Source organism: Chinchilla lanigera, unplaced genomic scaffold (assembly GCF_000276665.1).
Source record: "Chinchilla lanigera isolate Chin_1 unplaced genomic scaffold, ChiLan1.0 scaffold00022, whole genome shotgun sequence".
In the NCBI taxonomy this organism is placed as follows: domain Eukaryota; kingdom Metazoa; phylum Chordata; class Mammalia; order Rodentia; family Chinchillidae; genus Chinchilla; species Chinchilla lanigera.
Window position 1 is genome coordinate 8,258,965 of NW_004955423.1, and position 12,553 is coordinate 8,271,517.

The 12,553-nt window shown below is 35.5% G+C and overlaps 1 protein-coding gene across 3 annotated transcripts in view; it reads left to right on the forward strand.

Moving 5' to 3' along the window:
- The window catches only part of Col24a1 (collagen, type XXIV, alpha 1), a 301,836-nt gene that overhangs the window by 268,096 nt on the left and 21,187 nt on the right, over nucleotides 1-12,553 (forward strand). For all 3 annotated transcript variants that reach the window (XM_005385132.2, XM_013514569.1, XM_013514570.1), the window contains 4 exons: nucleotides 9-62; nucleotides 3,311-3,346; nucleotides 8,658-8,693; nucleotides 8,796-8,822. In XM_005385132.2, coding sequence (XP_005385189.1) covers nucleotides 9-62; nucleotides 3,311-3,346; nucleotides 8,658-8,693; nucleotides 8,796-8,822 — 153 coding nt within the window. The remainder of the gene's footprint in view (nucleotides 1-8; nucleotides 63-3,310; nucleotides 3,347-8,657; nucleotides 8,694-8,795; nucleotides 8,823-12,553) is intronic.

The following is a 12,553-nucleotide window of genomic DNA, read 5'->3' on the forward strand; positions in this document are numbered from 1 at the left end:
CCCAACAGGGAAACCCTGGCCCTTCTGGCAGAGAAGGTATAATAGGCCCAAGAGGTAGAACTGTAAGTTTGTCAAAATATGGACCTTTTTCCTTTTTTGTATGGTTTTTCCTTCCTCCTATTTCTAGAATAATCCTCCAAGAATCAGCTTGGATATTGAGAAAAAAAGGCAAAAATAAATATACATTTTTCTTCTTTTTTTTTTATTTTTTTTATTTTTTTTGGTTTTTCTCCGGCACCGGGAACCAAACTCACGACCTTGCGCTTGCTAGGCAGGCGCTTTGCCGCTGAGCTAAATCCCCAGCCCCTTACATTTTTCTTCTTGAAGGTCATTCTTGAGAACTTAAGGTTTATATATGCAATGAAGATGTGAAGAATGAGGGAGTTGAGAAAATAGAAGTGAGCTGGAGAGAGAGGAGGATCATAAGCATAGACACGATTGCCAAAGCAATAAACCTGATCAGTTTTCAAAAGGAGAGAATATAGATAACACAGGAAGGGCAGACTACCAAGATCTGAGTATTTGAAAGTACCCACTGCAAGGGAAAAGTAATAGCTGATCAGATTAAAAGGAAATGCATGATAGTGCAATGTTGTACAGAGGAGATTTCAAGAGTGCTCAGTGGTGATCTTTAAAAGACTAAATTGTAATGCAAGATGGAGTGCAGATTACAATGAAGAAGAAATAGATGAAAATATTTAATAACTTTTTCCTAAATTCTTTTTTTTATTCCCTTAGGTTTGGTTTTATTTTGTTCCTCTTCCTCTAACATTTCTCAAATCCTTGCAGCAAACTTCTAGAATAAATATTATTTCCATTTAATAGATGAAGAAGCAGATGAGATTTACAGAGATTCATCTAGTCATTCAAGGTGATAGATACAGTGAATTCTATAGCTAATATTTCTGACTTCAAAACCAGTGCTCTTTCCACCCCATTCAAGCTATTTCTGGATAGCAAATTGAGGCAACATATTGCCAGTTACTTAAGATATTTGGCTATGATGTAAAACAAATGAAACAATGACTGGGAAGGCGGTCATGGGAAAGTTGTGGTAATTCTGATAATAGTGTAAACATGAAAAGGAACACACTGGAAAGTGTGAAATTGAGACTTGGAGAGAGAAAATTCCTTGCCTTCAGAGAATTAATATTTTGAATCAAGTGTTATAGACACAGAGATAAAAAAAATTAAAATAGAATACTTCAGGAATTAAGTATAACTATTATCTTCGATAATGGAGAATTCACCACCAAAATTACTAGATTTTTAATTAAATGAAGAAAATGTGTAACTCAGCATTCCCTAGACTTCCAATTTTTGCCACTCAGAGCTATTTAAGACTGTAAGTGGGAGAGTTCTCATATTTCAGTGGGTGGTTCTTCAGCAAGCTAAAGAGCACATATTGTTCTGATTATGGAATGATTGTTCTGCTCTGTCAAAAATGTGAAATATTAATTGGTCAAGGAAAATGTGATAAAGAAATGTCTCAATTAAAATATCTCACTGTGTTTTGTCTATAGATAGCTCTTAAAGGGCCTTATAATATTCAGTGTGCACATCAAATTTTTTCCATATTCCATTTTTTTTCATTCTAAGATGAAAAGTTCATGAAAATAAGCATTTGAGAATGGCAAAAACATTGTGAAAAAAACAGTAGTGCAGCTGAGGATTTTGCTTTTCCAAATAAGGAAACAGTAGTACTACAAAGTCATTGTAAACGAAATTACACATATAATGAAATTATATAATACTAAAAAAAAATCAGATCAGTATAATAAATTAGAGCATAGAATTAGATCTAACATATAGAAATTCAATTATAATGAAAATGGTAAGTCGGGATGATTTTGGCTGCAAGTAATAGGAAATCTGAATCAAATGACCCTTAACAATATGAAAAATTATGTACCATTATAGATAGTTAAGAGCTTCAGATCTGGTAATTTAGTGGCCTCATTATGTTGTCCAAGACCAGGTTCTTTCCATATCTCTACTCTGCTATCCTGAATTCTAACTTCATTTTTAAGCAAAAGGACTTATAACAGTGATGGCAAACTTTTTAGAGCTTTCAATGATAACAAACAGTTGTCTGCAACATGCCTGCCATCATCTTGCCAACATGAGAGAATACAATTTCTTGAGAATCACATTCAGATGCTGCATATTCCTAGCATCTAACTGAGGAGCATTTGACCACATGGCCACTCCGGCACCAGCGACAGGGAAGGGATGCGGAATTACTTGAGCACCATTACTGCTCTAAGAAATTGGAACCTGATTTTATCAATACATTTAAATCCTAGATTAACTTTTAAAGACTTTAATGTAAAACACTGAAATAATAAGAATCTTAGAAAAATAATCTAGAAAATTCAAATATAGCTTAAATTCGTTAAATAAAAGATCACTCTTAACCTTTTATCAAAAAATATATAATTTCCACAAAAATTAAGATGAAAATATTGACAAGAGTTTACAAAGCAGTAAGTCCACCCAAGAAAAACAGACACTTTTTTCAAAGTGCATGTGGAACATTCACCAAAATATTTTAGGTTGTAAAGCAAATTTACTAAACTTACAAGAACAGAAGTCACACAAGGTATATTCTCTGACCAAAATGGAATTAAACTAAAAATCAAAAAGAAATAAAAAGAAAATCTCCAAATACCTTTAAAATTAAATCACACATTTCTAAATAATCCCAGGATCAAAGAAGTCCCAAGGGAAAACAGAAAATACTTTGAACTGAGTGAAAACATATACAACTCAAAATGTGCCTGATGCAGCTCAGAAAGGACAATAAAAAGAAAAGATGAAAGAAAAGGAGGAAACCAGCTTAGAAGCAGGATTTTCAAAGCTGAGGGAAACAAATACTAAAATTTAACCTGAATTTGCAATCTCCTTTCTAAATTGTTCTGTATATGATTGTCAGATCAGCTGTTCTGACTTAAATGAAGGAGTAATTTGTAATCCTAATCATACTTTAAGGTGGAGTTAGGGATAGTAAAACAGAAGCATCATGAACCAATAGGTTATTTTGGGTTTGTTTTGCTTTACTCAGGAAAAGAAAATTAAAATGTATATAAAATTAACAAAACTGGGCAGGGAAATGGCTCAGTTGGCACAGCACCTACCTCAAAAGTGCAAGGTCCTGAGTTGGACTCTCAGTACTAAAAAATTAACAAAACAAGATTTTCTGGAGGAAAAGTAAAACTCCAAAGTGTCATGTTTTTGTGTACAACCTCAACTACATTCAATATGTAACTATCAGTGATACTGAACCAGCACTGTTTTTTCCCCCTTGCAGGGTTCCAGAGGTGAAAAAGGCTTTCGAGGAAAAACTGTAAGTTTAACTACAATTATGACTACAGTATCCCCTCATACTAGGCTATAAATTAGAGTGAACCAAGGATCTTGTTAGAGTTATTTATTTTGTCTTTGATGGTTGTTACATAAAAATAAAATTATACTTTTTAAGAAGAATTAACCTGTATGGTATATTCCAGTGAAACCTGATAAACCCTTAAAAACATGAAGAACCTGCCAGCTACTTTCTTCCCAGATCACTGTGTGGAAATGGTGTTTGCTTTGTCAGGGATCAGGAGAGGAGGTGGATGTCTTCACTAGTAACAGAACAAGAGCACTGCCAAGTAGCTTTAGGTACATATCAACTATCCAGTCAGAACTGACATGGCTGCAAAGCAGAAGCAAATTATTAGTTGTGTATTTCAGCCAATTAGAAACAATAGTAGAAGGCTGAGCCAATGGTATTTTCAAGACCTAAATGGCTTATACTGGCATTATATCCCATATTTTTAGAATGCCAGTTCTTCCAAATTAAAGGAAACATTTCTACTTCCTCAGCAGACATTGAATTGAACTTATTTTTAATAAAAATTTTACTGTTTATATTATGATATATAACATGATATTATGGGATGCATATAATAAAAAGATTACCATAGTGAAGAGCATTAACATATCCATCATCTCACATAGTTACCCTTTTTTGTTATTTTTGTTATAAGAGCAGCTAGTATTTTACACAGTACAGGATTCCTGCTGAATTTATTGATGCACCAGTCATCAACAGAAGACAGGCATGGAGTGAATTGGAGAAGATTGCAAGTACACAAGTTCTATAAGAATAAACTTAAAGATAGCAATAAAGTCTTGATTAAAAGATAATGAGATTACATACTGATGGCTGAGATTCTTCCTTCTCATGATAGGGTGTGCATGGGACACAGAATACATAAGTTACTGGTATATTAAGAGCTGAAAGGGGGGAAATACAGTGGTACTGTGCCTTAGTTCACCTCATATCCAACTCAGTTTGTGACCAGAATTATGGAAAGAATCGAGTTCATGAACCAAAGTACTACTGTATGTGAATTTAGATACCCTAAGAATTCTAAAAAGACAATACAACACTATCCAATCAATGTGTAAAAAGACTTTAACTGTGTTAAAGTTGTGGAAATGTGGCCCTTACTGTTTCTTAGTAGACTTCATATAACCAGAAGCAAGAATACATACATAGAATAAAGCCATATCCTTCAGAAGGAATGGAAATAAGAAAAGAAAAGTAAAAAGGTGTGAAACTAGCTGATTTCCCACACCTCTCTGGTCCTGCATGCCTCCCGGACCTTTGCTGTCCAAGTAATGTGGCTAGAACACAAACTTCCATCAGGAGCAAAATATTTCAACTATCTATAGCAATATCCCACAAGTATTTCATGAGGGGGAAGAAAAGCTGAGTGGCTCTGATGAATTACAAACTCAATTCCAACCACTTGTGCATGTGTACATCCTTTCTCCAGAAAAGAAAGCATGAGGACTAAAATAGATAAGGGGCTTAAAATTGCTATCCTAAAATTAATTTTGGAACCCAGATACATCTATAACCCCAGCACTTAGGAGGCTGAGGCAAAAGGATTACCATGAGTTTGAGGCCAGCCTGGGTTACATAGTGAGTTCAAGAACAGTCTGAACAACATAGCAAGACCCTCTCTCAGAAAACAAACAAACAAAATAACTTTGACAGTGATCTTTACCAAATGTGAGAATATCCGCATGTACAGCAACTGACTCAAGGACATAGAGCAAATTAGTTACAGAGACAAGACTGGATCCTAGGTCTCCCGGTTCTTGTGCAGTTGTGTTTTTCTATAAATGATAGCCATCTCAGAAAACTAAAAATTAGGAACAAGATGGAGAAACCCGTATCAGGAGTAGCCCAGCTACCCACATGACAGCTTGAAGAACAGATTCTGACTTGCATCACATTCTATGCCTGATAACTGTTTCACCCTAATGACTTTACTAAAAAGTCTTACGTAATATGACTAAACTTTCAATTGAGCCCTCTAAAGAGTTCCCAACAAAATCCATTTGACCCTCTACCCCAAAGAAACTTCTGACAATGTCTAGAGCTATTTTTGATTGTCATAACTAGGAAAAGAGGGAAGGTTGCTAGTGGCATCTGGTAGGTTGAGATGAGGCATGCCACTACACGTTCCACAATGGAAGGGTCCAAATTTGTAAATGAGAAAAGGGAGGCTCTCTGCAACTGAAGCAGCCCAAACATCACAAACCTAAATCAAGATTGAATGTATATAAAGGAAATGACATTAAGGATTTGCATAGAGGAAAAGACTAACACACTAAGGTTCAAGTCTATGCATTTGGGTCTATGCATTTATGCATCAGTATTTTTATCAGTCAAATGATAAATGTGTTAGCTTTTTGTCACTGTGAAAATACCTGAGAAAATTAATTTACAGAAAGAAATGATGTTTGGGCTCACAGTTTTGGATGTTTCAGTCCATGGTTACGTGGCTGTATTGTTTCTGGACTGTGCTGAAGTGGAACGTGATGGTAAAAGAGCATGGTGGAGCACAGCTGCTAGAAAGGGTGAGAAAGCTAGAGAAGGGGCCAAAAGCAGATATAGTCCTCAGGTCATACCGCCATGACACATTTCCTTCAGCTAAGTTCCATTACCTCACAGTAATGCCCCTAAAGCATGATCTTATCATTGAGATTAGTTCACTGATGAAGATAGAACCTTCCTGATATAATCACCTTCTGAAAGACCCATCTCCAAACATATGAGACATTTGAGGATCATTTTAGATCTAAACCATAACAATCAACTCTCTGACTTTTAGAGAGCCATATGCGAATTCTGGGAATTAAGAGGAGAGAGAATCTGTTGTGATGCAAAGGCAGTGCTTTCACTGTTAGCCAAATAACCTTAATATTAATTGAGTTCCCCTTCAGGAAATAATCATAAACAATCATAGTTGCACTATAAACTGCTTTATGTACTATATAGAAAGAGAGGATCACTTCTTAGTGATATGTTAACTAGAAGAATAAAAAAGTGCTAATAAAATATCATATGCAAATCATATTTTTATATGATTACTTTCTCTATTTTATGCAGCTGCTACATTAGGATTGTCCTCCACTGTCTTATGGGGTTTAAAGTATTTTCTTTGATCATATTTGTGGTGAACTGGCTTGCTCTAATAAGTTTAAATGAACCCATAAAATCTACAATAGAAATAGTTTCTTCATCTATGATAAATTCCTCTTTCAGAGTCAAATAGGATATATATTTTGTACTGAATAATCAATGAGATTTTGCAGATATCAAATTGCAGAAATAGGCTAAGTGGGGCTAAATGTCACAGCCATTTATTATTTTTACAATATTGATCTAAAAACTTACAGAACCAAATTCACTTTAAGACTGTATATTTAAAAGACTGTTTCCTGTATGACATTTTGGTAGCTTAGACTAAAGCTTCTGAGTTTCTGCTTAACATTGTAATCCTAAACCCTCAAACTAAGAAATGTCCAGCCAAGTGTGATGCTGGAGCTCGGCACCCTTTCTGAGTGTTACTTTTTCTAATTATCAGTGTGTTTAGAATCAGAACCTTTGACATAAGGGATGCTCGATATTAGTTCAAGCAGTGCATCAACAGTATGTCAAATTTGGCTGAAGATTAATTTTGCTTTCCCATCTTTAAACCATAGTCTAAGTCTGACTCAACGTAGTGTCAACTTGCAACTCACCATCGTGAATTACTTTTGAGCAAATGTGCAAGGCCTTAAAATGATTGCTGCCCTTTCATTTTGGGACATGCCAGCACAACTTTTGACATTTCACTAAATACATATTTTAACTTCTCTCATTTCTAAATTAATGCTAATTAATGTTACTATTTACTCATTTATTTAGTCAGTTATAATTATTGAATGCCTACTCTGTATTAGGCACTATTCATTCTCCAAAAAAATTAAAAGGTAGCTAAGACACTTTAAGATCCTTAGAGACTTTCCAGGATGTGTGTTTTATAGAATGCAATAAAAATGATGAATAAAGAGAAGGTAGCATGGGGGATGGGCAAGGTGGTCATAGAATTCTAAGTAGTACTGGAAGAGAAATGAGCCTTCCAAAAAGAGGAAAATGTAGGGAAAAGCATTCCTGGCTAAGGAAATAGCACATGCAAGAGAATCCATGTATGAAAGAACTAGGGAGATTCAGAGATCTACAAGTAATTGGTTATAGATGCTTTGTATATGTTGAGGATGATAAGTGGAAATAAAAACCTGACCTTGAGGGGGTGGTGGTGCCCAGTGAATAAAAACATGCACTTTGGTATTTAGTTGGCTTGGATTTTTGCTGGTTACTGAACCATTCCATTTTCTTATGGTGTGTAAAATGGAAATATAGCATGCAACTTGCTAGAGGCTAAGTCCAAGATGAAAGGGGCTGTTAATTCTATATCTGCTAAGTGCTTTCTTTTAAGTTTTTAAAAGAACACCTTTTTGTTGTGTCCTCACACAAAAGAGAGACAGGTCAAGCAGTGCATCTCTTTTTATAAGACTCTAATCTCACAAGGGATCCACTCTCATGACCTAATTAACTCCCACCCATCCCCCACTCCAAACATCAACATATTAGAGACATATTGGAAACTAGGACTTCAACCATTGGATTTGCGGAAACACAGTCAGTTCACACTTGGTTAGCACTTTTTTTTTTTTTTGGTTTTTCTCTGGTACCGGGAACCGAACTCACGACCTTGCACTTGCCAGGCAGGCGCTTTTGCCGCTGAGCTAAATCCCCAGCCCAACACTTGGTTAGCACTGAGCTAAGACAGGTACTATGAGGACAGAGAAGTAATTTGCAGACATATGAAGGTGAAGTCACTAGGAATTGGTGCCTGATTTATAGTATAAGAAGGAAAAGATGTTTAAGAACACTAAGGTTTCTGCCTCTGATGATTAGTTGAGTGATAGGTAGAAATAAAAGGAAATTATACTTAGAAAGTATTAATATTTTTAAGTTTTACATATAAAAAAGTTTATTAAAATGAGTGAATTCAGTTTCTAGTGATATCAGTAAAACATTAAAGTACATATATAGCTCATTCATGAATAGGGGTGATAGTTAAGTGCAACGGCTTTGAAATACTAAAACCAATTCTAATCTTCTGACTTGCCTCACACAAAACGCTGTATTAGAGGCTTTGAATCATAGTTCTCTTGCTTATACCAAGTCAAGATCCATTTATATATATCATATGTACACATATACATGTATACATATATACATTGTCCTTTGTCTTAATTTTTCCCAGGGTCCCCAAGGACCAAGAGGTCAACCAGGACCTCCAGTGAGTAGATCTACATCTATATATTTCATTTATATTTATTATTGATGAATATATGATTGCCTGACTTGGGATGCCTACTAAATAATTTTTAACTTGTTATAGGGCCCACCTGGAGCACCAGGTCCAAAAGTAAGTTTTCTTGCTTCAATTTTATCTCAGTATCATGTTAGCTCCCTTGTTAAAACTACCCTTCTTGCATGCCTCTGTTCTTTTTGCTAAGCTGATACAGAGCCGGCCCGATTATGCTCACTTGAAGGTCAAGCCTCAGCCTTCTAGTCTGTAAAATGGAGATTGGATCTCCTGTGTTGGGGGTGGTTTTGAATGTGAAATAAACAGTGAAGCACTCAGTACAGTGTGTGACACATAATAGGTGCTCAAAAATGCTATCTTCATTTCATTCTCTTTCTGAGTCCTAGTTCTCCTTTTTTAATATTCTTTTTTGCCAACCAAAATTATCTGCTTCTTAGGTTTCACTTTAATCCTTCTCATTTCCTGGCGACTGTAAAAATCCTCAGAATTCTCATGAATCTGGTTGTTACCTAACTACTAGACCCAAATACTGGCTACACTTTCCTTTAAGGGAACACTTCTGGATTGCAAAGATTAAATTCCCCTAAGTATAGTGAATCCTTCTCATTCTTTTTATTATTTCCAAATGTAAAGTAGCACATTCATTATAACAATCTGTCTACTCTTTATTGTATGTTTTCCGTTTTAAAAAAAATTAAGTGAAGCTGGGCATGATGGTGCAGGCCCGTAATCCCAGCACTCAGGAGGCTGAGGCAAGAGGATTGCAGTGAGTTCGAGGCCAGCCAGAACTACATAGCAAGACCCTGCCTCAAAAAGAAAAACAAATATGCAGGAGAAGTTATTTTTGTGGGAATTTTGTGTCCAAAATTATAAAAAAGTTAATGATAATTTTTACCAGTTTTCTCATTGCTTTTATAGAAGAAAGAATTCTGGGAGGTCATTGCTATACCATTTTTGCTGATTGTTCCCAAATGTAATCTTGCTTGTACTCTATGGTCATCCACTTTACCTAATGAAAGTTTTATACTTAGATGTGGGCACTTAGATGTTATTGAATAACTTCCCAGACAAATGTTCATCATACTATCTGTTTGGGCCAACACTCCCTAAATGATACTCATGGGGGAAAAAATAATAATTTTGAAAAACTGTGATTATTATGTGCCAGAAAATTCATGAGTGGCCCAGTGCTATGGAGTTTCTCTTCTTTATAATGCCTGTTCAAAAAAATTACTTTTCATTGAGTTGTCATTTGCACTAATAGTGTTTAAAGTTGTAAATACCTTATATGAATTAAAGTACCAAACTCCGCAGTACTAATTTAATAGTCATTGCGTCTTCACTGCCACACACTCAAAATAGCCATTTCACTTAAGAATATACTTTGATTGCTTCATTTATTCCTCTATTGACAAATATTTAAATTACGTTCAAACTTTTTTAAGTACAAAGAACATAAATGTCAATATACATATCACTTTATGTATGCATACAGCATTTTATGTATATAAAATATCTGCAATACCAATTCTCAGAAGTGAGATGATTGGGTAGAAAGGATAATGAACATATTTACATATTGTTTTTTGTATAAGATAACCATAGCACAACATGTACCTTTTTAACCATCTATGAATTTCGTTCAGTGCTTCAAGTACATTCACACCGTCGTGTAATCACCACGATGCATTTCTAGAACTTTTTGCATCTTCCAAAACTGAAACTTCACCTTCTAACCAGTACCTTCCAGTTCTTCCCATCCTGCAGCCCCAACACCCAGCATTCTACTGTCTCTGTATGATTTTGGTAACTCCAGGTACCTCACATACATTGTCATACAATATTTGCCCTTTGTTGATAAACTTATATCACTTAATATGTCTTCAAGATTCATCCATGTTTGTGCACATATTAAAATTTCATTAGCTGAATAATAGCCAATTGAAAGTGTGTAACACGTTAGTTTATCCAGATAGACATATATGTTGCTTCCACCTTTTGAACTTTGAGTTCATTTGGGTGTAGAGTTGGAAATGAAATTGTTCAAATACACATTCATTCTATATTTAAAATTTTAGGCTCTGGAGGTGTAGTTCAGTGATAAATCACTTTCTTAGCATGTGCAAAGCTAAGAAGTGGTCAATTCCCAGCACCAACAAAAACAAAACAAAACCAATAAAATTTTATGAAATTTTATCTGCCATCTTGTTTTCTATTGCACCTTTTTAAACTTCACATGCCACCAGCAGTGTACATGTGCTCCAATTTTTCCACATCCTCACAACACTAGTTATTTTCTGTTGTTTTTTTTTTTATATCAACCATCCCAGTGGTTATGTAGTAGTATGTCTTTGTGGTCTTGATTTGCATTTCCTAAAAATTTATAATGTTGAACATATTCTCATGTGTTTATTGGTCATTTGTACATCTTCCTTGGAGAATGTATATTCATGTCCTTTTCCCTTCTGATGTTGCTGCTTGTTTGTGTGTTTGTTTGTTGTGGTGCTAGGGATGAAATTCAGAGCCTCACTCATGCTAGGCAAGTGTTCTACCACTGAGCTCCTTGGTATCCACAGGGTATTGGTTCAGCAGCTGCCACAAAACAATTCTGTTTTTGGAGAATCCCCAAGAGATTTTTCTTAGAAGCCAAAACCAGTAAAAGTCTATTGGTTTTTCCCAAGGAGGTCTATGTGCAGATGGGGCACTACTACAGTGCTCAACCAGGCAGCTAACAACTATGCCTTAGCCTTCACTTCCTAATGTCACCGAGCCTCAATATCAGCCAGAGATTGCTTACAGCCTTCTCAGGTTTCTTAAGCATCCACACAGCCCTATGTATCCACACGTGAAGTTTTAGATTCCCTGGGATATGTCAAGGTTTTTCAAAGCCTTTATAGCCTTCTCATTCCCCAGCTTTTCTTTGTAAGTTTTTTGGTTAACCTATTATTTATTCTACCTGCTTTCTACTGCTTTGGGTAGCCACAAAGTTAGACAATTCCCCCTAAATGTTGTTGAAAAAGATCCTAGGAAAAAAACTTTTTGCATGCATGATCTCTGAGGCAGGTAAAATAAAGACAGCCTTACAAGTAGTATCTTCCATGGAGGTTTGAGAATAGCCAAATAATGAAAATGTCGTGGAAATAAAGCTTTGAAGCAACTCCTATCCAACTGTTTCCTCTTATGTCTACCAAGTTTTCACTGTGATTGCAGGCTAATTGACTCATTTGCAATTCTGTAACTGGACAACTTTTCATTCTGTAAGACAGAGTGAAGCTGAGTCGAAGATGTTGCTTTACATGCAGAAAAGGGATGAAGAAAGCAGAAACTATAAATAGTGGACTGGCCATTTTCAAGTTATTTTTCCATTGAGTTAATAGAGAGAGGGCTTCCTTATTACATGGGCTCGGGTAGACTGAAATCACTTATTTTATAGAAAACTGGTCCATTTCCAAGTTCAGTTTGATTATATATGGCACATAGCACAGTCTCTATTCTGGTTTGATCTTGTCTGCTGGATTCTAGTACAAGAGCCTAATGTGACCTCTCCCTACTCCCTAATGAATTTTATGCAACAGTTTCAATGCTACTGCACAATTGGAAAGACTGGCATGGGACCTGGGGAATAGAGCATAGAGCAAGTCAGCATTCCACAAACTCACTGTTCTTACAGAGATTCAGCTTTTTCTCTCATGAATCCTCTGCAGATTTCTTTAAGTATTCTGATAATGTCCAAAATTATGAAAAAGTTAATGATAATTTTTACCAATTTTCTCATTGCTTCTATAGAAGACAGAATTCTGGGAGGTCATTGTTATACCATTTTTGCTGAT